We start from the raw sequence: 22,158 nt of genomic DNA, 5'->3' as shown, positions 1-22,158 counted from the left end.
CAAAGCAGGAGGGTCCTGGAGGAGCGGAGCCCCCTCCTCCGAGACTCCAGGGCTCCTTCCCGCTGTGCCTGCACCGCGCTGCGCTGCCGAGTGACAGGTCCCATCTCTCCCCGGCTCTTCCAGCGGCAGCTCCTCCCTTCTGTCCAGATGGACAGCACGGCTTGGTCTGGGGCTCGGGCTCGGGGGGACCTGGCTCGGGGCAGAAAGCAGCCTTTTATAGCCGGCCCGCCACCGCTCCGCTCACACCTACACGCTCCGCAGCCGAGCGCCCGCCGCCGCCGGACCCGCAGCCTGCACCCCGCAGCCCATGGCGCCGCTGCCCCCGCTCCTGCTGCTGCTCCTGCTGCTGCCCGCGGCCCGTGAGTACAGCCCGTCACGGTCCTGACCGCCGGGGGAACGGCCCCGTCCCGCCGCTCCCGTGCCCGGGCGCTCCGCACCGGAGGGACGGGGCTCGGCCGCGTCGGGGGACAGGTGGGAGAAGGGGGAGAGGAAGGAGCTCTGGGAGAAGCGATCACGGGACGTGCCTGTCTTCCCACGCCGGAGAGCACAGTCCCCGTGACAGGTGTCCCCGCGCTCGGGCACAGCTGGGTGGAACTCGCCCAAAGGGAGAGCCCGACGTGCCGCTGACAGCGGCGGCTGCAGCTGCCCCGGCAGCGCGGGCGGTGCTCAGCCCCGCCTGCACCGCGGCACCGGGCTGGGGGTCTCACAGCGCCGCTGGAAGTTCCTCAGCGATGCGCAGCTGTGCCAACGAAGGTCGGGGTTTGAAACCAGCCCGCAGCTCGCACGTGCAGGAACAATCTTTCTACAAAGCCAATACCTTCACCCCTGCTACTCTCTAGGTACTCGAGCGAGCTATCGCAGAGCACTCGAGCTCCAGAGCCGTTCAGGGGCAGGAACTGCGAGAACTGAGATTGCCTACAAAACCCTGAGTTCTCCTGAAAAAATGAGTCAGTCTTTATAAATAAGTTATTATGAGAGAACATAATTAAAGGACCCCTGCCTCATACCTGAGCACAGCCAATTACTCGCTTTGCAAATATTTAATTATTTTTTTTGTCTCATATGTCCTATTTATTAAGCAGTATTAAAGACCAGTTGTAGTAATTTACAGCCCATTTCCTCATACGTTTTCTGAGGAGTTCATCTGTACAGTATCTGAATGTACTTATTTCGTTCCCATAGTGACATGGTAGAACCCAATTTTAACTGCTTAAAATTATGTGGAACTTCAACTACTCAAAGCCTGGCTCTCAACTGAGTATTGCAGCAGCTTGGTACTCCAACCCCAGGACACTCAGCAGGCAGGGAGCAAACTATTAGTAAACACCAACAGGCATCATTTTAAAGTGATTAAATTAACCTCATGCTGAACCTTTGTGACAGCTGGAAGGACAAAATCCACTTTTCCAGAATAGCATTCTGCTGCCTTAATTAAGAGATTCTCTTTTGTCTTCTTGCACTTCTTTTTTTATACATTCCTACACACCTAGCAAATTCCCACACCAGATTGTGCAAATAACAGGATGGTAAGGCCAAGGGCCCCAGTTCAGTCCTAGAGCAGATTCTGGGCACGGAATGAAGCGGGGTCTGGGGGAAGGCAGTGGCACGATTACAGCCCACAAGGTGAGATGCTTGCATAATGGGGCCAACTTAAGGCCCCACCAAGCTCCCTGCCCCAATTCTACTTCCTGACCTCAGCACGGCCCTATGATTCCTCCAGCATTTTGATCACCCTCCAGACTTCATCCTTTGCATGGCACAGACCTCAGCAAGAGCAGTAAGAAAAGCCATGGAAGCACTGCTGTGCCAGCTCAGGGCGCTCATTGCAGCGAGCCTGGCTGTGCTCCGAGGGCGCTGAGTCAGGACTGCAGTCACCCACTCCGTGGGCAGTGGGCAGGATGGGAAATGCAATTCACCTGTTTCCCAATGCTTGGGCCACAGGAGCAAAACAGGCAAATTTATCCTTTCGAAAAATTCCCATGTGACCACAGTTTGTGGAGATAGCACGGGAGTAGTCCGGGCAATAAGGTGAGGTGAAAAAGGCCACCCCTGATGGCTTATGAAACAAGAGGTCAAATTCTAAGCAAACACCCAGAAGTTTCTGTAAAGCATACATCTCTCTTGGAGATGCATCAGAAACTCTGCTTATTCCCAAGTCTCTAGTTCTGAACTACTAGAGCACTATGACTGCACAGGGAAAATATCCCTACAGGAAATCTTACACATATTTAACATGAAAAAATGTTTCTGTAGCCTTAGTCTTTGAAAGCATGGCTTAAAAATTCTTTTAAAACCCACAAAACATCATAGGTTGCATTAGATGCTAATGATTAATGTAGTTATGTATCATAATTGTGCATCTCAACAAAAATATGACTGTGCATCTGCAAAATTAATTATTATGTTTGCATTGAACCCATTGCAAAGAGTAAAATGGTATAGGAAATACGACCTTTCACAAAAAATTAATGTGTTTCTAATTTTTTTCCCTTTTCCTTTATTCACAAAGAGAATCTGTTTATAATCAAATGGATGCTTCTGATACCCAGAGCTGAAAGATGCCAGTAAACATACAGATAATGTTCTGGAACAGGAGCCATGGCACAACAGATACTATTCACTATCTTAGCAAGGAAGTTTAGTGCCAATGGAGCAGTTTTTAAATGAAACTGCAATCGAGGACAGAGCAAGGAAGATTTTCTTAGCTCCTCAAGATGTGATGCCTTTCAATCAATGGCCAGAGCTGCATGTGCAAGTTTAAGCACCTTTATTTCAACATCCCTTCTCTCCCTGGATCACACATCCACAAAACAGGAGGGAAAGAGATCTGGGAGTGGTCCCAGTCAGGAAAGCACCAACTGCTGCCTCAGGAAGCCTTGCTGTTCTTTCTAAAGGGGTTTTTTACCATTCTCATACACAAACCAATTGTATTTCTTAATGAGGAGATTTCATGAGGTGTTTAAATTCCATTGTTTCCAAGAAATTACAAGTGCTGGAGGTCACAAGCATCCCACGCGTTTCAAGTTACTCAAATGAGCTGGGAACAGTATTTTTTCTGGCAGATTTTCCATTAACTGATTATAGTTAATCATATAATCTATTATAATATAACCTATTATAATAGATTACACTATTAGTCTATTATAATAGATTATATGATTATACAGATTATATAAAATTGCATAATCATCATAGTTATTTTGTAGGAAAATAAATATCAAAGCCTTCAACGACAAAGTCTAAATATTTTTTCTGCTGTCTGCCTCCCTCACAAGGTATTATCAGTTATTAATTCTTAATGTCTTTTGCAATCTGTATCCAGTACTGGGAGTTTAGTTTTATAAACTGTTCTCCTCATATCAAAATAAATAATTAGTTTAATTACTAAGAAACTAATCAGAAACCTCCCACTAATTTGTTTTGTACTCATTCAGCTTCTTGAAATGTGCTATAAATAGCTTGGAGCCAGCACTGCAAGGAGATGCTGCCCATTACCATTAAGGGTAGCTCAACCTGCAGGAGGACATGAAGCCCCAAAAAATGTCACCCAGTGTCTCAACATTGTTCTGCTGCTCAGGACCTATTGCTTTAGTACTGACACGGGACAGTTAAAATACAGTTCCTAAATACAGTTTGTTTTGGGGAAATACTGGTGAAAATCCCTTAAACAACAAAAAAACCCAAACAAAATGACACAGAAAAAAAATATCCCAACCCCACCTTTCTAATTTCCCTGGAAATGACTCCAAGCACCCACCCATTTCCCTGCTCTGCATCCACCACACCATCCCCACTAGTTATTTGTCTGCTTTGTCTAAAAATCAGGGAAACCAGAACCCTATCATAGAGGACATATTTGTTCCAACATAAAGCTTACATTCTACAAAATAAGAACGTGGGCAAAATTGTATGTTATAATAAAGAGTAAACACCGCAACCCTTGGGGCAGCCAGTCCTAAAAATCTGTGGGCCTGGGCCACAGAACAGAAGCTGCCCTTACCAGTTCTAAGACTGGAGATGACTGAAGTCTGCCTCTGCTGCCTCCATGGGAGGAAACCCCTGCAGCTGTTCTGAATGGACTGGGGCCAACGGGACGGGGTCAAGCAGTGTGACCCCAAAGTGTCAAAAGATAAAACTGTATTATTTTCAAGTATTGTCGTTAATTATCAGTGCTTAAAACCCTCCCCAACAACACACAACCCCCCCAAATATTTTATATTTGCATGTTTGATTCAATAAAAATTGTTTTTTTCTCCCCAGTTTCTAAAAGCGCTTTGGGGGAAGCCCGTTCCAGGCACAGGAGGGGAATCCTGGAGCTGGCCGGAGCCATCCGCTGCACCACGGGCCGCTCCCCCTTCGCCTACCTGCGCTACGGCTGCTACTGCGGGCTGGGAGGAAGAGGATGGCCCAAGGACAGGGTGGACTGGTGAGAGGAACTGCTCAGCTGAGTTACCAAGAGCAGAGTGACAGGACTAAAATATAAATCAGGCCTATTTAACAGCAGTGGGGGACTGAGTTTAAACACTGTGTTTCTGTAGATCTACATGAGCTCCAATTGCCTTTAAGTCCAACTTCCCTTGCATTAGTATTGGATTCACAGTCCAACGGAGTTTCTTTGCTGGTGCTGTTTAACCAAGAGCTGAATAATTGAAGTCTTGTTGGACAAGGTTAAAGCTCAAACTTTCAATAAATCTATGAAAGTAAAAATTAAAAGGCAATTGGAAAAATCTTGTGATTTTACTACCATGTCCCCTTTTATTAGTATTCAAAACAATACATAAAAATTATGCAAAATCCAATCTGTTGAAAAATAAAAATAATTCTAAAAAACAACCCTTTCTATTTAGTACTAAATCTAAGCATATTGACTAGCATCAATTTAATTTGTAATTGAACATTAGCTTACAAGAAGATTATTTGCTGTTTTTTTCTGTGCTTTTTTTCTTTTTTTAAAGTTTTTATGCATGCCCTGGAGTTATTGATCTACTCCCTGGGCATGTGCTGTTCAACTGTTACGTTCCACGGGATCTTTACACAGCAATTCGTGTGGAATTACCAAGTAATTACTTAATAAGCATGGGAAAAAGCAGTAACTGCAAAGTGAGAGCTCACAGCATTAACTTTTCCTATTGCAGACACAAATTCCTCAGGCAACCTAAACACCATCTAAACACCATGTGCCTACTGTAATGTGATGGTTTTAGGCTACCAGGAGGAAACAGAATGAATGAATGAATGAATGCAGAATGCACAGTTTGTGGATACACCCTGTTCTTCCACCAAGTCAAAAAAGAAAGGGTGTCATTAGTTTGCAGCAAAAACTTACAAGCTCCCTAATTTCAGGTCCTTGTTACCTCTCCTACTTGCTCTTCTGGGCTTCCAATGACTCTACACCAGAGACTCCACACTAGACTCTGCCCCAGCACATTTTAATGTTTTAAGCATTAAAATGTGTCATTAATGCTCACCTGTACTGCTCAGTTTCACAATCTCATAGAAAGTCTATGAATTTATTGTGCCAATTACGACAAGAACAACTTTAAAATCATAATTTTGAGCAATTTTCTGTATTTTCTCATGATACTGAGCTAACACTTCAGGTAACTGCGCATTCACATATGTTGACTGTTCTATTATTTCCCAGCTGTAGTAACATGCTGATAAAACCCACTGACTGTGTGACCATAAATCACCAGTTCTGTTCCTCTCAGGTGCTGCTTTAACCACGACTGCTGCTATGGCAAGGCAGAACAAGCAGGTTGTCAGCCAAAGACTGAGAGTTACCACTGGGAATGCAAAGACAATTCTGCTGTGTGTGGTGAGTGAGCACTTGGGGGTTTTTGGTATTGGGTTTTGGGGGGGGAGGTTGTTGGTTTGGGTGCTTTTTCATTTTTACTGCTACTGATTATCTCGTTGACTTCATAGAATAAAGGGATTTTCTCAATTATCTGTAAAATTCTGACTTTACCATCCTTCCTTTTGTGACCTTTTTGCCAGGATGCACTGTGCCTCCAGAAAGTACAGCTATGCCACCCAACTGAATGCACTTTCTTACTCTCAATCCCCACCTACTGACACACATAAGCAAACAAAATTCTGATCTACAAGCTCCTATTACCTTTTCAGAAAACACAGCCCCAAACCACCTCCTTTTTCTCAGCACTGATATTTGTTGAGGTCAGTTACTCTGCATGTAATTTTATGCTTCTACCCAGACTGCAAATTAGCTGGAGAAGCCCTGACATGAACTTGTTCAAAGCAACTCTGAGCTTCTGACTGCAGTGGTTTAAAGGCCACCCAGATGGGCACTCACAGGCAACACAAACCCCTCAAATTTCATCACTCCATTTAGAATTTGCCTGACCTGAAAACAAATGAAAGTTTTGACATTAAGTCCCTTCCTCCTTTACATTCAGCCTTTGCCCAAGTGTCCACCCCACGCAGAATCTCTCCTTGCTCCTTTATTTCTCTGCATCAGATGCACGAAGCCTCTTCTCTCTCAAACCAATTAACCTGTCATGTTACAGTCCATCTATATTGCCTGTAAAGATTCTGCTTCTGTCCCAGTCCAGAAGCTGATAATATTTTAAAATACTGGCCAAGACAGTAGGCATGTTGTCAAGGAACAAAGATGAAACAAAGTCTCTGTCATACCATAAAGATAAACTTTGGAGCAACTACAGGAGAAGGAACAGTTCTCAGTTAATGTATTTTGGTTTCTTATCCTATCGTGTTTTCATGCTACTTATGCTGTTGAGTAGCCCTTAGGTTAGGGAGTTGCAGCATCAACACAGATACATGAACACTTCAGTTCATGGCAGAAACTGAGTTCATACACAAAACTGAACACTTGTTCTGCTCCTGGACAAATCTCAAGCAGAGATTTGGCTAAGCTTTCAAAATGTTAAATACTCAGACAAAATGTAATCAAGGATTCCTCAGTTTACAGACAGTTGCACAGAGAAAAAAACACACATTTCTGGCTTGGCACACTAAACCCAAAATACATTGCTGTGGAAGAAAATGTTCATGCCAAGAAGAAACTCTCAGGCCAAGAAATCTGTTAAGTTACAACACTACAATTACAAAACAAACATGACAAGACATGGATTTTATCACACTTAAACACACCTTACCTAACTTCTTACTGAATGCCTTGATAAAAAAGAAGTGGGCAATTTAAGCTGGACATAGAAGATCTTTGCATATTATGTATATATTTTTGGTGCTTTAGTAGATGAAAGGATATGTGATGGAAACTATCTTCCCAAACTCAAGCTTCACAAGAGCAGGAGGGCAAGCAGGGAAGGCCACACACCACTTTCTAAAGAGGAATCAGAGTTGTTTTATTAAAGAACATGAAGAAGAATATTTAAGTCTTTACCTGACTATTGTATTTTCACCTGCCAAGATCAGTGAGCACTGATTGATCCACGGATCAATTGTACCATACCTGTACATTCTCTGTTGCCATTCCATTTGGTATGTTTTATTACTTCAGGCTAACATCAAACATACTGTGTTTTCTTTCAGATTCACTAGAAGACAAATGTCAAAAAATGGCCTGTGAATGTGACCGGGAAGCTGTCAAATGTTTTTCTAAAGCTCCGTATCACAGAAAATACCTTTTGTGGCCAGACTTTATGTGTGGTGAGATCCAGCCTTTATGTAGGTATTAGACATCCAACATCAGTCTTCATGAAAACTCTGTATGTATTTAAATCTAAAATGACTTTTTGTGTCACAGTAGTGACAACAAATGATGTTGCCCTTTGTTGATGCTCCTTCTTGCCACCTCAGCCTCTCTACCCAAGAATGGCCAAAGTAAACATGTATCCTGTTATTTACCTTGTGCAGTGCCCTTTTATTGACTAAATAGGAATCTGAGTTTATCAGATAAGACCTGACAACATTAATTTTGTTTATATTGAGATTCACAGATTTTTCAGATTTATCTTAACATCTGTTAACTTGGAACTGACTGGAAAAAATGCATGAAGTGACAGTGTCAGCACACAGCCCTCTCAACTACATTAAACACAATAAAAGCCTAATGTAACTGTTGCTAATTAACTAATTTAACATTCACCTTAAGCAATCCTACCTGTATTAAAGAAGGCCTAAGTAATTCTATTTTTCTAGTATTCACTTTTTAAATACAGTTTTCTAAAAAAGCTGCTCATTTGATAAGGCTCAAGCTCCTTACTCTATGTACACCTTCAACTTCCTGTAAGCACAAGGAGAAGTTCTGCCCTTAAAACCTTAGAGCCACCTTTAAAAGTGCAAATGCAAACCATCACCAAAACAGATACATGACAATGCAGCAGTTGTTGGGACCAACTTCCTTTTCCACAAGTGTTTGATCTTGGACAGCAAGAGTTTACCAAGTTCAGAAGTGTATACACCTCTTCAGGATGTAAAGATGGTTCTAACTGGGGTCACCTCACAGACTTTTTTAACTTTTTAGGAAGAGAAATCAGTACCATGAATTGCTGAATAATACATTTTTTCATAACTGCTAATTTTAACAGTTATAGAACCAGGAGTGTTTCATGTCTACTTTCACCCACCTCAACTTACTCAAAGACACAGGGCTACAGAACAGTCTGCACAAGGCAAAACTAATGACAAGTACTTCAATATTTAAAACTCAAACCCAAACAAAATAACCCACTCCTATAATAGTGATGATTTCAAAAGAGATCTTTAATCTTTCAAAATATTCACAGGCAAATTTAAAGTTCATACCAATGATACAAATGAAAAAACCAAAACAACAAACCAAAGTAGAATGCAAGGGGACAAAGCTCTTGAAAAATCTGACTTTTTCTTCAGTCAAAAAAACATACATTAACAAATGTCAATCCTGTTTACACAAAATAACTTTCCAGTCAATATTTGCTCACAGATATAGACACACATTGTATTGCAGTAAGACGTAATTACAGTGTCAGGTCACTTTTCCAAAATAATAATTTTTGAGAGATAACCCTGAATTTAAGGATTAGCAACAGAATTCAAGAGGAGAGCACTAAAGGAGCTATTGATGAAGTGTAACTGATCTGAATAAAAGTTTTTCTATGGCAATCACCACATTTTCCAAAAGATGAGAAAACTTAAGTTTTTGCCCTCAAGAGCAGGAATTTTAGAGCAAACTCTGCTGTGAGACTGTACAGAGACAGTCACAGCCTTACATGTAAAGAAGACTGAAATAACTGATGTACTTTCAATATCAAGCCTATCCAGGAAGGGCATTCCTTTGGCAAACTTAAGTTGAGGAACACATCACTGAGATGAAATGCTACGTTTAAAAAGAAAGAAATCACTATAGCAGCTCCAAAGACTTTAAGGCAGGCTGGAAAATACACAGAATGCTCAGAACAGAATAGAGAAGTTTGATCTGATCAAAAATAGGGCAAAATGACTGTAGGAATTTTACATGGCTAAAAAAAGGAATGTCTTTTTTTTTTTCCAATGGAAAATTCCTTTTGGATACTAGAGACCATTCTCCAATTTGGAATCAGAGTAACTTACCTTAAGGCTTTTTTGTATGTTTAAATTAACACAATCCACCACTTTTGCTGCCACATACACAAAGAAAAGCAAAGCTTATTTCAAATGTCCATTTTTAGGAGCAAAAGAGCCCAAAAGTTCCAAAGGCAATCACTGCACTTGTGTCTCCAGACGCCTCACCTCTGTAACCACAAGATCAATGTTTATGATCGGGTTAAAATACAAGGCCCAGTAAAACAAACAATTGCAGACAAACTGAGGAATAAAAGGCCAAAAAATGGCAACAAAAAGACCCTGGGTTGAGACTTTCCAGAAATGTCTCCACATTCTGTGAGGAATAGTCCTGTGAAAAAGGAAAGGGAAAGGCTTAGAGGGACTTTCTTTGTCTTTACCCACTCTAAGAAAAGCTAAGAGGTGTTGCAGCCTTATTTATTTAGCTCTTACTTGGGATTACCCTTTACCTGTAAAACACTATTTTGCACTCCAGGAAAAGCTTTCTTAAAACCCAGCAGTACCAAACTTAAAGAGGAAGCATTAAATCAGTGTACATAGACCCCAAAGCCCAGCAGGCTCCAGTGTGACATTCCAGCCCTGCCACAGGTTATTCCATCTCCCCTATGCTCTTCTGTCCCCTGGCGGCTGGCAAAGGGAAAACCCACCACACATCACAACAAGAATTTCTCCCATGCAGTTTCTAAAACTAGAAATGAGACCACAGCAACTATGAAGTAATATTAATATGCTTGAATTAAGATTAAAGTCATAACAGAAAACAGAAATTCTGGGAACTTACCAGAAATAATACCAGCATACCTAAACTTATTTATGGTTCTGAGGACTCATCCTTTAATAACTACACTGGAAGCATATCATGACAAAATTCTGATGTATTTAGTCTCAGCTGACAACTAATACCAGTTACCATAAAAGGCAGTTCTCACAGTAAGGGTTAGTATTTCCCAGTGGTTAAGAACATGTTTATTACTGTTTCTGCATTTGCTACATCTGATAAGTAAAACCAGCTGTAAGAAACCCTATCAAATATTCACAGAAATAAAGGCATTCAGAAGTAGTAGCATATGTAGGAATTGAGATTCACCTGCTCTTATTAACCTCAGAGTTGTGGTCAGACACCATCATTTCAGTGAGCAACTGTGAAATCATGAGATTGTTAAAGGCCATCTACTTCCTACCCTCTTCAACAAACTCACTAAGACTTACTTCAATTCTCTTCTTGACCAGAGCCTCCAAAAGGAGAATAATTCCAGAACAGAGAGCAACATAGCATTCACAATTATAAATCTTGATGTCCAGTAGTGCACGTCCAGCCAATCCCAAGCAAATTCAGCTATCAACTGGTATGGCAAAAATAAATATTTTACAATGAATTCTCTCCATTGTTTCCATGAAGGATCTTTAAGGTCCTGTAAATTAGGATAAAAAGAGTGTTAAACAATTTTCTATTAAACAAATACAATACTGGCTTATTTCCACTAGCCTTTTGTTGAAAAGCTGTTTTTTCATACATTGAAAGTAGCAAATTATCTTTACTATATTTGTGGGTAGATAATACTATAGCTCAGTAATTTCCATTAGATTAGAACATCACAGACAACCAGACCTTACAATGCCCTTTCTTAAAACACAGGTAATTTGAGTGAAGAACTTTTCTGTAGTCTTGTGAACTTCACAAGGATGACTGTCACACATTTGAAGTCTTAAAAGCCTTAAATTGATCTTATTAAAGGTAATGGTTCCGACTCTGGTGACCACATAAAATAAAATCAAGGAACCACTTACTCTGTAGGTTTGTTGTTTTTAAAGTCATAGTGTAAAGAGATGAAATGGTGAATAATTAGTTTATGTTTTTATGCTGCCAGTCTTAAAATGCTTGTAACTACAGCAAGTAGCACATTTCATGTTTTGAACACTTACCAGCAGTTTTGTGAAAACATCTTCGTGTTTGTCTTCTTGCATAGGACAAATTGTGTGGATGAAAGGTAGGAAAGCTTCTGCATAATCAAACAAATACAGGTATAACATACTGAGTCTTGGAGAGCTCTTCAGTGCATACAGAAGAAAGAGGGATTTTCCTGGATTTACAGCCTGAAAGATATCAAATTATCAAGTTTCAATCAGTGAAAAAATAAAATGAAAGCGACATGCCAGTTCTTAGATTTTCTGACAACTATTTTTCAAAGGATCATTTTTCAAATACCACATTTCATTAAACTGAGCAGTTTTTACAAGCATAATTCCACTACCTTAACATTCCACCTGGCTTTAAAAAATCTTCTTTTAAAGGTATTATTTTAAAATATATACTTAATATACATGACACACTTAATATAAAATTTACCTTATATTCCCAAAGGTTCTGTGGTGGTTTAACACCTAAAGCTTTCACCCATTCCAGTTCTGCCATGATGGCTTTCCTGTGGTTGCTGTTCTCTATACTGTAAGGCTCTTTGGTGAAATCCTCCTCTGTCAGTGTGAGGAGCAGCCTACAAAAGCAGAAGAATTCAGAAGGCAAACAGTGCCTCTTCACCACAAAGATATGACTCACAAATAAGCAACTAAATACTGAAACAATAAGGTACTGACAGAAGGCAGCACCTTTTGGATTACAGAATGAATCACAGAATGCTTTGGGTTGGAAGCCCTTAAAGATCATTGTTAAATTACATTCCAGATCAAGCGTTCACACCAACTGCATCTCATAGCCTGGGTTTTTAAATACTTCTTTTCCAGCTTCCTCTTGCCTGCTTTCAGCATTTCTCTTAGGTGGAATGCAACAATGCACATGGCACATGCACACTTCCAAACCAAAGGGAAGGTGGGAGGGGTGGATAACAGACTAGTAGAATTTTACTCTCAGTATCATTTCAGTCTGCATTGTCAGCAATTAAAGAAGTTCTTAGAACATTTTCAAGTAGCTTGCTTAGTATCTACTACTCAAGTTTTCACCAACAATTGTTATAACTTCCCCTATAATGTATTCTGGTACCTTGCAGAATATTCCCACAATCCATGGAACACAGTACAGTCATTCCACAACAAGCATCCCTAATGAATCTGTCAGTAATCCCAAGACACGACAGTTGTTCTTGGCCATTAGGCCCCTCACCTTCCATTCACTTTCTCCAGTAAAAACCTTTCTTTGTAATGTGAAGCCCATGGGCCCAGCTGCTCTAGCCAGAGGATCACTTCCTCAGCAGTCCATTTAGCAACAGGCTTGTGGACAAGGTGATCTTCTTCAAATTCTCTGCTACTCCAGTGATAGCCAAGTAGAACTACCTACGGGTGGATTAAAAAGATAAAAACCTCTCATCTTTTACCTGCAAAGCAAATACATTAACGATAAACACGCAGTAAGAGGCTTGGCATGTAGAATTTTCCACTTCATGGGCCCTGGAATATTCAGGTTATAAAAAAGTATCTCGAAGTTTTCCCCACTTTGCCTAACTTCCATCTAAACCACATTGCAGTTGTAGTTCCTGACAGACCTCTGAAGGCCACTCTGCTCAGCTGAAGGCTCTTCTGTGCTGACAAGCTATTTAATGTGCATGTAGTTTAAGAAGATTTGATTGCATGCTAAAGGAAGTAAATATGGAAAACCAAGCAGACGAAACTTACTGCTACACAAGTTAAAGCTGTCAGAACGCCTGAGAAAAACCCTCCTCCTCGAGGATTAAATCTTCCTGTGTTCGGAACTGTAGGGATCTGGTCATTCCCATATTTTTGGAAGGTTGCTAAGCTGCGTGCTACATCACTGTTTTGTTGAATATCTTCTTTTCTTTGTTCAATGGCATCAGAAAATAGCTTTTCAATAACATCCCTAATGGGAAAAATATTTGTCATTGTACCAAAACCATTCAGGCTGCATATTCAGAAAAGGGACTAATTTTTGGATTTTTGTTTTCCAGTCTCAACTGAAGATTATCATCTTTGAAAGCAATGAAAAATTAGTTATTAATACTTAGTAAACTTAAACTTATATCAATTACTTCCAAACAACATTTTGCTTAGCTTCTAAAGTTAAAATACCACATAACTCCTCCCATGTATATATATATTTCTTATGTAAAATTAGAATTCTGTGTGCTACTGGCAAGTCTTGATTACTAAAAAATGGTAAAAGACAACGTAAGAGCCTACCCCCAATCTTACCATCTAATTATTAAAATATTATTAATCCCAGATAAAGTATTATTAACAAAAGAAGTTGTGGGTAATTCAAAACATCAAACATATTTCTAGCTTTGTTCTGCAATATGATCACATTTCTTCCTATAAATAATTCCTATTACAGAAATAACTACATAATTATCAAAGATCAATCTAACTTACAATTATTAGAAAACAACCAGCTATATTAAAATATTCAAGGGTCTCAATACTAAAAAAGGATCCCTCCTCTCCATTTCTCCAAAAAATTCAGAAGAAACCTCCCCCCCTCCAGCCCTCCAAACAAAATCAACCAACACACCCCTTAGTTCCATGCAGAAAAATGGGCTTGAACAGTTCAGTACAAATGCAGAACATGACAGCCTTTGGGATTTAAATGTCCTTGTGACAGCTCAGACTACCAATAAGCTACAAAATTCTGAGAAACTCAAGAAACCAGACAGCTAATTGCAGTGGTTTGATTTATCCAAAAATGGCATTCACAAAAGAGTACACTCACCTGAGCAGGATGTTGACTTTGGGGAACCCTTCCCATTTTTCTCTGCATTCGGGGCACTCGTTCTTCTTGGACGACACCCACCACAAGGCCAGGCAATGCCTACAGAAACTATGGCCACAGTTCAGGGTGGTGGGATTGACCAGGATGTCGTAACAGCAGTGGCAAAGGAACTCACTGACTGAGATCTGCCGACCCACGGCAGCAGTAGCACCTGTTCCAGCTTCTGCCCTCTCCCTTTCCCCTTGTAAAGTCTCATCTTCTTCCATTTTCTTTTATGCCTCACGCAAACAGAAAGCCCTCTCAGATCTTCAAACCAGGTAAGGCATTACCTCTGCAAAGCAACAAAACAAACCTCATTAAGAAAAAAGTTCTGATAGAAGTTTAGGATGGTAAGCAGTGTAATTTCTCATGGCACTGCTTTTGCCGCTGGGATGGTTTTAAACCTCCTAAGCAACGCAGCCCGCCCCCAAAATGAAACATGATTTACTTTTTCAAAAATATATGCACTGCAAACTACAATCAAAACCACATTCTAAATGTAAACAGCCAGGTTTAATCTCCCTCTACTTTCTTCTCCTGTGTTACGAAACACATGAAAGTGAAACAAAGTAACTCACTGACCCACATGACTTCTGACAGTATCTTTAATCAAGGTTTTAGTAAAAGACACCAATCAAATATAATTAGAAAATACCATCAGAGAACACAACCATAAAACACCAGTATAACATAAGGCTCTAATTTACTTCATCTCTCTTCTTTCCAAGCATACAGAATAAAACATTACTTACAAAAGTCAACGCTAGACATTGCTGGGCAATGTTAAAGAGAAGAAAAGTTTGATCCACAAAGTCACACGTTTCAGAATTACAAGGGATAGACCTGCTTCCACTTCAGTGAAGGTCTGAGCCCTGCATTAATTTTACTGACAGTTATACTTTGTTAGTATTTCAGAAAACACAGACATGAAGAGTCTAAGACTGTTCCAAGCTTACTAAAGATACAAATCTATTTGGTTGATGTTCCTATTCCATTCTCTCAGATGGCAGTGTCTAGTTTCTCAAGAAAAACACTGATCCAGATCACTCACTCATCACTCGTGATATGTCAGAAGACACCCAAAACGACACAATTTTCTCCTCAGGTACTACCAAACTAAATATGACTACACTCTCCACCATGTGGCTCCTGCTTACTACCAAATTACCTATCTGCCATCCAGATCAAGCACAAAGAGGTAAGCATGCAAGCCGGTTAAGAACGGAAATGAAAAAAAAAAACAACAAACAAAACAACAATCAAGTACAGAAACACAATAGTGAAACCAGAATCCTCAGACCGCTTACAAACCTGTATTTCCCGGCAAAGCGCGGACCGTTGGCTTTCTAAAACGCAAACCTGAAACAGCACCTACAGGAGGAGAAATAAAACCAAGGTTTTGCACTTAAAAGCATTCTTCTAATTCTCCCGGAAGGCAGAGCCAACAGGATTTCCGTGGGTGGAAAAATATTTCGCCGCCCGGTCTCCACCAAAGCAAGACCCAGCAGCAGCAGGACGATTTCTGGCTCCTCTCCTGCCTCCTCTTTCCAGCTCCGCCTTCCTGCCCCCCCCCCGCTGCTTCCTCCGCCGCGTTTCCTGCGCTGGGCAGGGCAGGGCAGGGCAGGGCCGGGCCCAGCCCGACCCCCAGCCCCGGGCGCGGTGGCAGCCCCGCGGTGCCCCGTTCCCAGCCCCGGTGACAGCCCCGCGGTCTCCGTTCCCAGCCCCGGTGACAGCCCCGCGGTGCCCCGTTCCCAGCCCCAGCCCCGATGGCACCCCCGCGGTGCCCCGTTCCCAGCCCCGGCACTGTCCCCGGTGCGGTAACCCCACAGCCACCCTGCCGGGCCGTCCGTGTTAGCAGAGACACATGAGAGTGTATCTATAGAGATAGACATTCGCTATTATTTATATATCAACCTCTGTTCCCTTACTGCAATTCTTTTTGACTGAGTCCAAAGAAAACTGAGTGATTCATTGTGTACAACCAGCTGAAAGGGGGTTGCAGCCAGGTTGGACTCTGGGGTCAGTTCTAACTACTTGGTGTTTATTTTACAGGTGAAAGAAGCAAAGAGTTCCTGGATTTGTCAGCTAGGAATTCCTGGATTTGGCGGGAAATGTCAGGTTTATAAACAGCCATCAACCGCTTCAAAGTGCCATGAGCACTTTAACGAGAAACTGCAGGAATGTACTTTAAAAAACTGAGGAGTAACATGAAAATTTTAGGCTTCAGCCAATTTACTGTAAAATAGAAACATCTTTACTATTATTTTAACTAACGCCTTACTAGGCACCATTTAATTATCCTGGATGACTTGTTGGGACTGCGTGTAGAATAAATTGCTTATACTGAAAAGGCAAAACTTAATCTTGAAGAATCTTTAAAAGCTCTCTCCGCTAAGTCTGGTGTAATTCTTTATCTTCTTCTCTATGCCGAAACTGCCTCTCAATTTATGAAGATTTTTCAATTTGTTTTCATTCTGCTGGGATTCTGGAAAAGGTGCTTCCTGTGCCGTGTGAACTTTAACCCTGCAGCCCATTCACTAAACTCTCACGGTGTCCGTGCCCACAGCTCCTGCCCCGGCCCCTGGGCAGCTCCTCCTCCCACAGCGCTGCTGCGGGGACAGAACGTTTGTTATTATACAATTACGTGTGAAAGTGCTGGTTTTACCAGGCAGGCGAACGCTTCTTCCGTAACACGCCAAGCCTTCCAGTTCCTCTGGACTTGTCATCGTTAAGGCACCACCACCACCAGCAGCTCTCCTGGTGTCTCCTCAGCAGATTCCCATCCCTTCTTCCTTGCTGGTGCTAGTTACGCATTTCTGGGCTGAAAGGCGAGGGCTTTGTGGGCCGTGACATCTCACAACGCCCCACGGGAGAGCGGCGGGGTGGGACTCCTTCCTTCCCCGGGCAGCGCCGCTGCTGCCGCGGCGGGCAGGGCCGGCGGCTGAGGGCCCCTTGCAGCCCGAACAGCCCGGCAGAGCAGCGAAGGCAGCCGTGTCGGTGCTCGGTGCGGGGCAGGGCGGGCAGAGCACAGCGGCTGCCCCGGGGCAGCGCAGAGCGCTCCGTGCCCTGAGGGCGCCGCCCCGGCAGGAAATGGCGGCCGGGCGCGCTCACGTGCGCGCTCACGTGCGGCGCGCGGGGCGGCCCCGGAAGCGCTCGGCGGGGCCGGGCCGGGCTGCGGCGGGCGCGGGATGGAGGTGACCAGGAGCAGTGAGTGACCGCCCGCAGCTGCGCCCCGCGACACCCCACCCCTGAGCCGAGCCCTGCCGGCTTCCCTGCCCCGGGCTCGGCCTCTCCTTCGTGGCGAAGGGGGTCCCCGCACCTCCCCTGGCCCGTGAGGGTCGGCCCTGAGGCGGGAGGCGCGGCCCCGGGGCTGAGGGGGCCTGAGGGGCGCCGGGCTGCCCCGGGGTGTGGTGCGTAACCTCAGGTGCGTTTTACCCCTTTCCCCGCAGATTTTAAGGATAACCTAAACAAAGTGTATGAAGCCATTGAAGAGTCCGACTTCCTGGCCATCGATGGGGAGTTTTCAGGTACAGTCGCGCCGGTTTTGTGATGGTGAGCTGTGGGCAATGTCTGGGGTGGGGGGGTCCCCATGCCCCAGTTCGCTGTCTCAGTGTTGACTTGAAAAAGCTAAAGCTGAGACTACTGCAAAGTGATCAAACTACTCGTTATGTCTGCGATAGCAAGGTTTTGGTCAAAGATACATGTCATGCTAATACTGCCTCTACTCCCTCCCTGCAGTAATCTTTCAATGTGTCAATTGATTTTCAGTTGCAGCTGAGGGGAAAAAAAGAAGGTGTTACATGTAATACCTTTATATGTAATATGTCATGAAAGTGAAAGATTCAGATAAATGAGAAAGGCCCTGCAAGTATTTGGACAGGGAAGGGCAGCACTAAGAACTTGTATGTTTGTAAAATCCAGAGGGTGTGTGTGTCACAGAGATGCTTTAATAGGTACTTTGATTTTGGGATGTAGAGTTCAGTCATCCATGAAACATGATCCATGTGGATCTTGAGCCATAAATGTGATCAAGACTAGGTTTTGTTAGATGTGGTGCTTATGGAAATGCAGTAGTTGTTGTTGTGTATTGTTTAAAGTGGCTAAATCATTCCATAAATCCCTGGGCAGCACTCTTCCCGTTTTTAATTTGGCTTTGATCCTGCACTGTGCTGTAAAGCCCATCTACATTATTGTATGGAAGGTCTTTGCGTGTTACTGACACGTTGAATAGGAACCAGGATGACAGAACTTCTGCAGAAGAGCTTTGCTGCTGGAACACTACTGTTAAAATGGGTGGCTTTTATGCAGTAGAAAATCTTTCTCAACTGAAATAATTGTAACATTAAGTGAAAACATTTTTCTTAAATTATCGGTTGTTGCATTTCTTTGCTGTGGCTAATTTTAAAAAGCTTACCCAAAGCAAAATATGTTCTCCTTTTTCAGGGATCAGTGATGGGCCTTCTGTTAGTGCATTAACAAATGGCTTTGACACTCCAGAAGAAAGGTATCAAAAACTTAAAAAGGTAAAGTGTTTACACTGACTGAAAGGAAAATTCTGGAAAGGAGTTAGAATGCCTTAGTTCATCGTGGAGACAACACAGGAAAGTATGTCATGGGTCTAAAACTGAGTTACAGGCAGCAGATGGGATTTGCTTGTTTTGTGTTCTGCTAGCACAAGAATTGAATGTTGCATTAAACTTGCAGAAGTCGTGATCAGAACAGACAGAGATGATTCCTCACACAAGAATGAGTAAAGGCGTAGAACTTGTTAAAGGATGTTGAGAGTGTTAACATTTATGAGTTCAGAGGGGGATTGGGTGAGAGGAATTCAGTGAGGAGAAGCTTCATCATTTCAGGCCCTGCAGGCACAGTCAGTCTGTTAACATTTTAAGAAGTCTGTTGTATCAGAAGGCAGACCCGAATTCTTTGTTGTCACCTTCTTAAGGCTTTACCTTTAGCATTGAATAACTTGATTAATTGATATTTTTGATCTTTATGTTCAAGAGGGCTAATTTTGAATGCCTGTCTCCAGTGTAAGCCATGTGGATTAGAAGAATATTAAATGTATTATTACATGTATTTTAAAACTCTGTACACTTTTATCCCTCCCGGCCTCCTCTCACACTGGAGGGAATGTAAATGAACATTGAGAAGGACTGAGAGCTGCTTTAGGTGCAGCATGTCCTGTGTGTGAGCAACAGGTGGAGAGAGTTCTTGTCTGTTTATGGAGTAGAAGTGCATGCTACAAATCATCTTTGGGCAATAGTAAGATGATTAAATGCAGGTGAAAACTAGTTGAAAAACTCCGGTGTGTTTATTTTAAAATTACCAGCATAACAAACGTTGGTTAAGAAGATTCAGTTTACTTAATTTTGAAATGGAGAGAAGTCATATGTGGAGGCACCCTGGTAATCTTTAAATGTGTACAAGTTTTATTCTCATGCAAGGTTTTCCTTTCCTTTCCAGCATTCCATGGATTTTTTGCTCTTTCAGTTTGGCCTTTGCACTTTTAAATATGGTGACACAGAAGAAAAGTATGTCATTCTCTTATTTCTTGTTTTCTTAATTGAGGATTTTCTAAAGTGATACTGATAAGCTCTATTGACATGCAACTCATCTTCTCCACAGGTATATAATGAAGTCATTTAATTTCTATATTTTTCCAAAACCCTTTAACAGAAATTCACCAGATGTCAAGTTTGTCTGTCAGGTTAGTAGAAAAACAAGTTTGATTTTGTTTGGTTAAGGTGTACCTGCAGCAAACTTCACCTTAAAAGGTAGAAAAATAGAAGTTTATGGGGTTTGGTTTTGGTTTTTTTCTTATAAGAGAAATAAACATCAGTTAAGAGCAATCCCTAAAAATGAGCTTCAAGGCAATATCTTTGACTTCAGTTTTTAAATCTTGTTATGTATTACATTGTGTGATTTCTGGAATTGGAGATAATGTTCCAAACCTGGCAATACGATTCTAATTTTTTCCCTTTTCTCACTGGACTTCATGTTCCCTTTTCCTGTTTTATCCTATATTCTCATCTGCTTGTCTTACTTTTACTTCTTCCCAGGCTATTGCCAGCATTTTTCTGGTCTCAGATATGTTCTCCTGAACATTTTACTTTCTTTAGTTTCCTCTCTCCACGTACCTCATTCTTTCATCTCTATCCCTTAGGATATTTATTGTTCTATGGAAGTTCAAAATAAATAACAAAAGTAATATTGCCTGAATTCTTGTTTAGGGTCAAAAACGTTGTTGCTCTTGACTTTGGACTTTGTATAATTTCTTAAAAAGTGTAGAAATAACCAAATTGATCTTTTATGCCACAGCTCCTTTTCCAAATGTAAAGTCTTTTTCTTCTGTTACAGAGTTCAAGTATAGATTTTTTAGCAAACCAAGGATTTGATTTTAATAAAGTTTTTCGCAACGGTGAGTTGTTTGGGTTTTTTTTTATATTTCTTTCAATGTCTGCAATATTTATGATGACACCTTTCACTGTGTTCTGCAAGAAGAAAAAATGCTGCTATTCATGATACTCTCTTAACACACAATGAAGTTCTTGAGTTATTCTTATCTCTTTTACTGTTGTGCTGGTATTAATTCCTTTCCAAGAATTCATTGTATAGGTTCAACAGAATGGAATTCTTGCTTACAGGATGGTTTGGTTGTTTCTTGTTGTCCAGTGGCAAAGCATGAATGGAGAGATCTATAGTAATGAATCAGAAGTCATGTTTTAGAAAGGGTATCAGTGCACTGAAACAGTGCTGCTGCAGCCTGGGATTCAGGTGATGCAGGGAGCAAGGGAGAGGAGGGCTAAATATTATTGTGGTTGGGACCTGTGGCTCTGCAGTCCTTGGGCTCATTCCCTGTCCAGTGGTACCAGCTTAGTCTGGCATGTGCTGGAGGGAAGCCTGGCTAGACACAGATAACCAGTGGGATCTGGGACAGAGGACTGAAAGGAAGGGTTTGTTTTCAGCCTTCAGGACTGTAAGAGTGGCAGATACTTGGTTAGTGATAAGTCTTTGCTGAATCCGTACACATCCCTAATTTGTCTGTAATTATGATGAGCTTTTACTTTTTTCTTTTTGTTAGGAATTCCATATTTAAACCAGGAAGAAGAAAGACAGCTAAGGGAACAGTATGATGAAAAGCGTTCTCAAGCCAACGGTGCAGGATCTCTGTCATACATTTCTCCTAATTCCACAAAGTGTCCTGTAACAATTCCTGAAGATCAGAAAAAATTTGTTGAGAAAGTAGTGTAAGTTACATTGTTTCTTATCCTCTGACATTGTTGAAGCTAAAATGTGAACGTAGTGATATTTTTGTATGTTGAAGCCATTTTTATTAGTTCACTGGTTTTAAAATGCTGCTCTTTTTGTTTTGAAGTGTTTTCTTGTCTTTTGGAGAGAGCTGTAAACTTCCAAAAAATAAAACAGTAGATATAGAAGCAAATAATTATTTCTTCCAGGGAACAGATAGAAGACTTATTAAAGAATGAAGAAAGCGAAAGTTTGGAACTGGAGCCATGTACAGGGTGAGTTTCTGAATTTGCATATCTTCTAAAAATATTTTTTGTTTGGTCATACAGAATTAAGGGAGTGACAAGGAAGACTGTCTTTACTTGGGTTGACTGTAGCAAAATTTACGTTTGATTGATTTTTGTAGGTTGAGAAAATGTGCCTCTGTACATGGGTGTCATAGTTGCTGTATGAGCTGTAACTTCTGCATGTAGTGGCAACATATTTAAGTACAGCCAAAAGATGTCTTGTATATATGGGCCTCTTCTTGCTATTGCTGAAGTTTTCCATAAGCCTTGGATATGCATTTTAAAAACAAATTTTTCGAATCTATTGAACTATTAGTTGTTTGTAGTTGACAGTGTGTTACTGTTTTTATTAGGTCTCCTTCCCAAAAATCTATTTAGCTT

General features: G+C 41.6%; 3 protein-coding genes across 6 annotated transcripts in view; 2 read left to right on the top strand and 1 right to left on the bottom strand.

Annotated features, from left to right (window-relative positions):
• Positions 1–307: 307 nt before the first annotated feature.
• Positions 308–7,843, top strand: PLA2G10 (phospholipase A2 group X). Its single transcript, XM_027684279.1, has 4 exons — positions 308–359; positions 4,261–4,426; positions 5,712–5,818; positions 7,534–7,843. Exons 1-4 carry the CDS (start codon positions 308–310, stop codon positions 7,677–7,679), a joined length of 471 nt encoding a protein of 156 aa, XP_027540080.1. The 3' UTR covers positions 7,680–7,843.
• Positions 7,844–8,689: 846 nt separating this feature from the next.
• Positions 8,690–17,274, bottom strand: BFAR (bifunctional apoptosis regulator). 4 transcript variants are annotated; one of them, XM_027684241.1, is made up of 9 exons: positions 16,905–17,274; positions 15,551–15,610; positions 14,201–14,531; positions 13,150–13,351; positions 12,641–12,810; positions 11,873–12,017; positions 11,449–11,619; positions 10,735–10,937; positions 8,690–9,695 (listed from the first exon to the last, which is right to left on the bottom strand). In XM_027684241.1, the coding sequence occupies exons 3-9, from the start codon at positions 14,464–14,466 to the stop codon at positions 9,629–9,631; spliced, it is 1,224 nt and encodes a 407-aa protein (XP_027540042.1). In that variant the 5' UTR covers positions 14,467–14,531; positions 15,551–15,610; positions 16,905–17,274; the 3' UTR covers positions 8,690–9,628. The 4 variants fall into 4 exon arrangements, with proteins under 4 accessions (XP_027540042.1, XP_027540040.1, XP_027540039.1 ...); XM_027684239.1 differs by having other exon boundaries at positions 8,690–9,856; positions 16,168–17,267; XM_027684238.1 differs by having other exon boundaries at positions 8,690–9,856; positions 16,905–17,267.
• A 110-nt stretch (positions 17,275–17,384) lies between these two features.
• Positions 17,385–22,158, top strand: part of PARN (poly(A)-specific ribonuclease) — a 45,110-nt gene continuing 40,336 nt past the window's right edge. The window contains exons 1-8 of the mRNA XM_027684278.1: positions 17,385–17,446; positions 17,689–17,766; positions 18,683–18,762; positions 19,706–19,773; positions 19,868–19,949; positions 20,600–20,660; positions 21,324–21,489; positions 21,700–21,765. Coding sequence (XP_027540079.1) covers positions 17,428–17,446; positions 17,689–17,766; positions 18,683–18,762; positions 19,706–19,773; positions 19,868–19,949; positions 20,600–20,660; positions 21,324–21,489; positions 21,700–21,765 — 620 coding nt within the window. The 5' untranslated portion in view covers positions 17,385–17,427. The remainder of the gene's footprint in view (positions 17,447–17,688; positions 17,767–18,682; positions 18,763–19,705; positions 19,774–19,867; positions 19,950–20,599; positions 20,661–21,323; positions 21,490–21,699; positions 21,766–22,158) is intronic.

This window comes from Neopelma chrysocephalum, unplaced genomic scaffold, assembly GCF_003984885.1.
Source record: "Neopelma chrysocephalum unplaced genomic scaffold, ASM398488v2 Primary Assembly neopelma1_65c, whole genome shotgun sequence".
Classification (NCBI taxonomy): Eukaryota; Metazoa; Chordata; class Aves; order Passeriformes; family Pipridae; genus Neopelma; species Neopelma chrysocephalum.
Note: the sequence above shows the minus strand (reverse complement) of the source record. Positions and strands in the feature narration are given on the sequence as shown.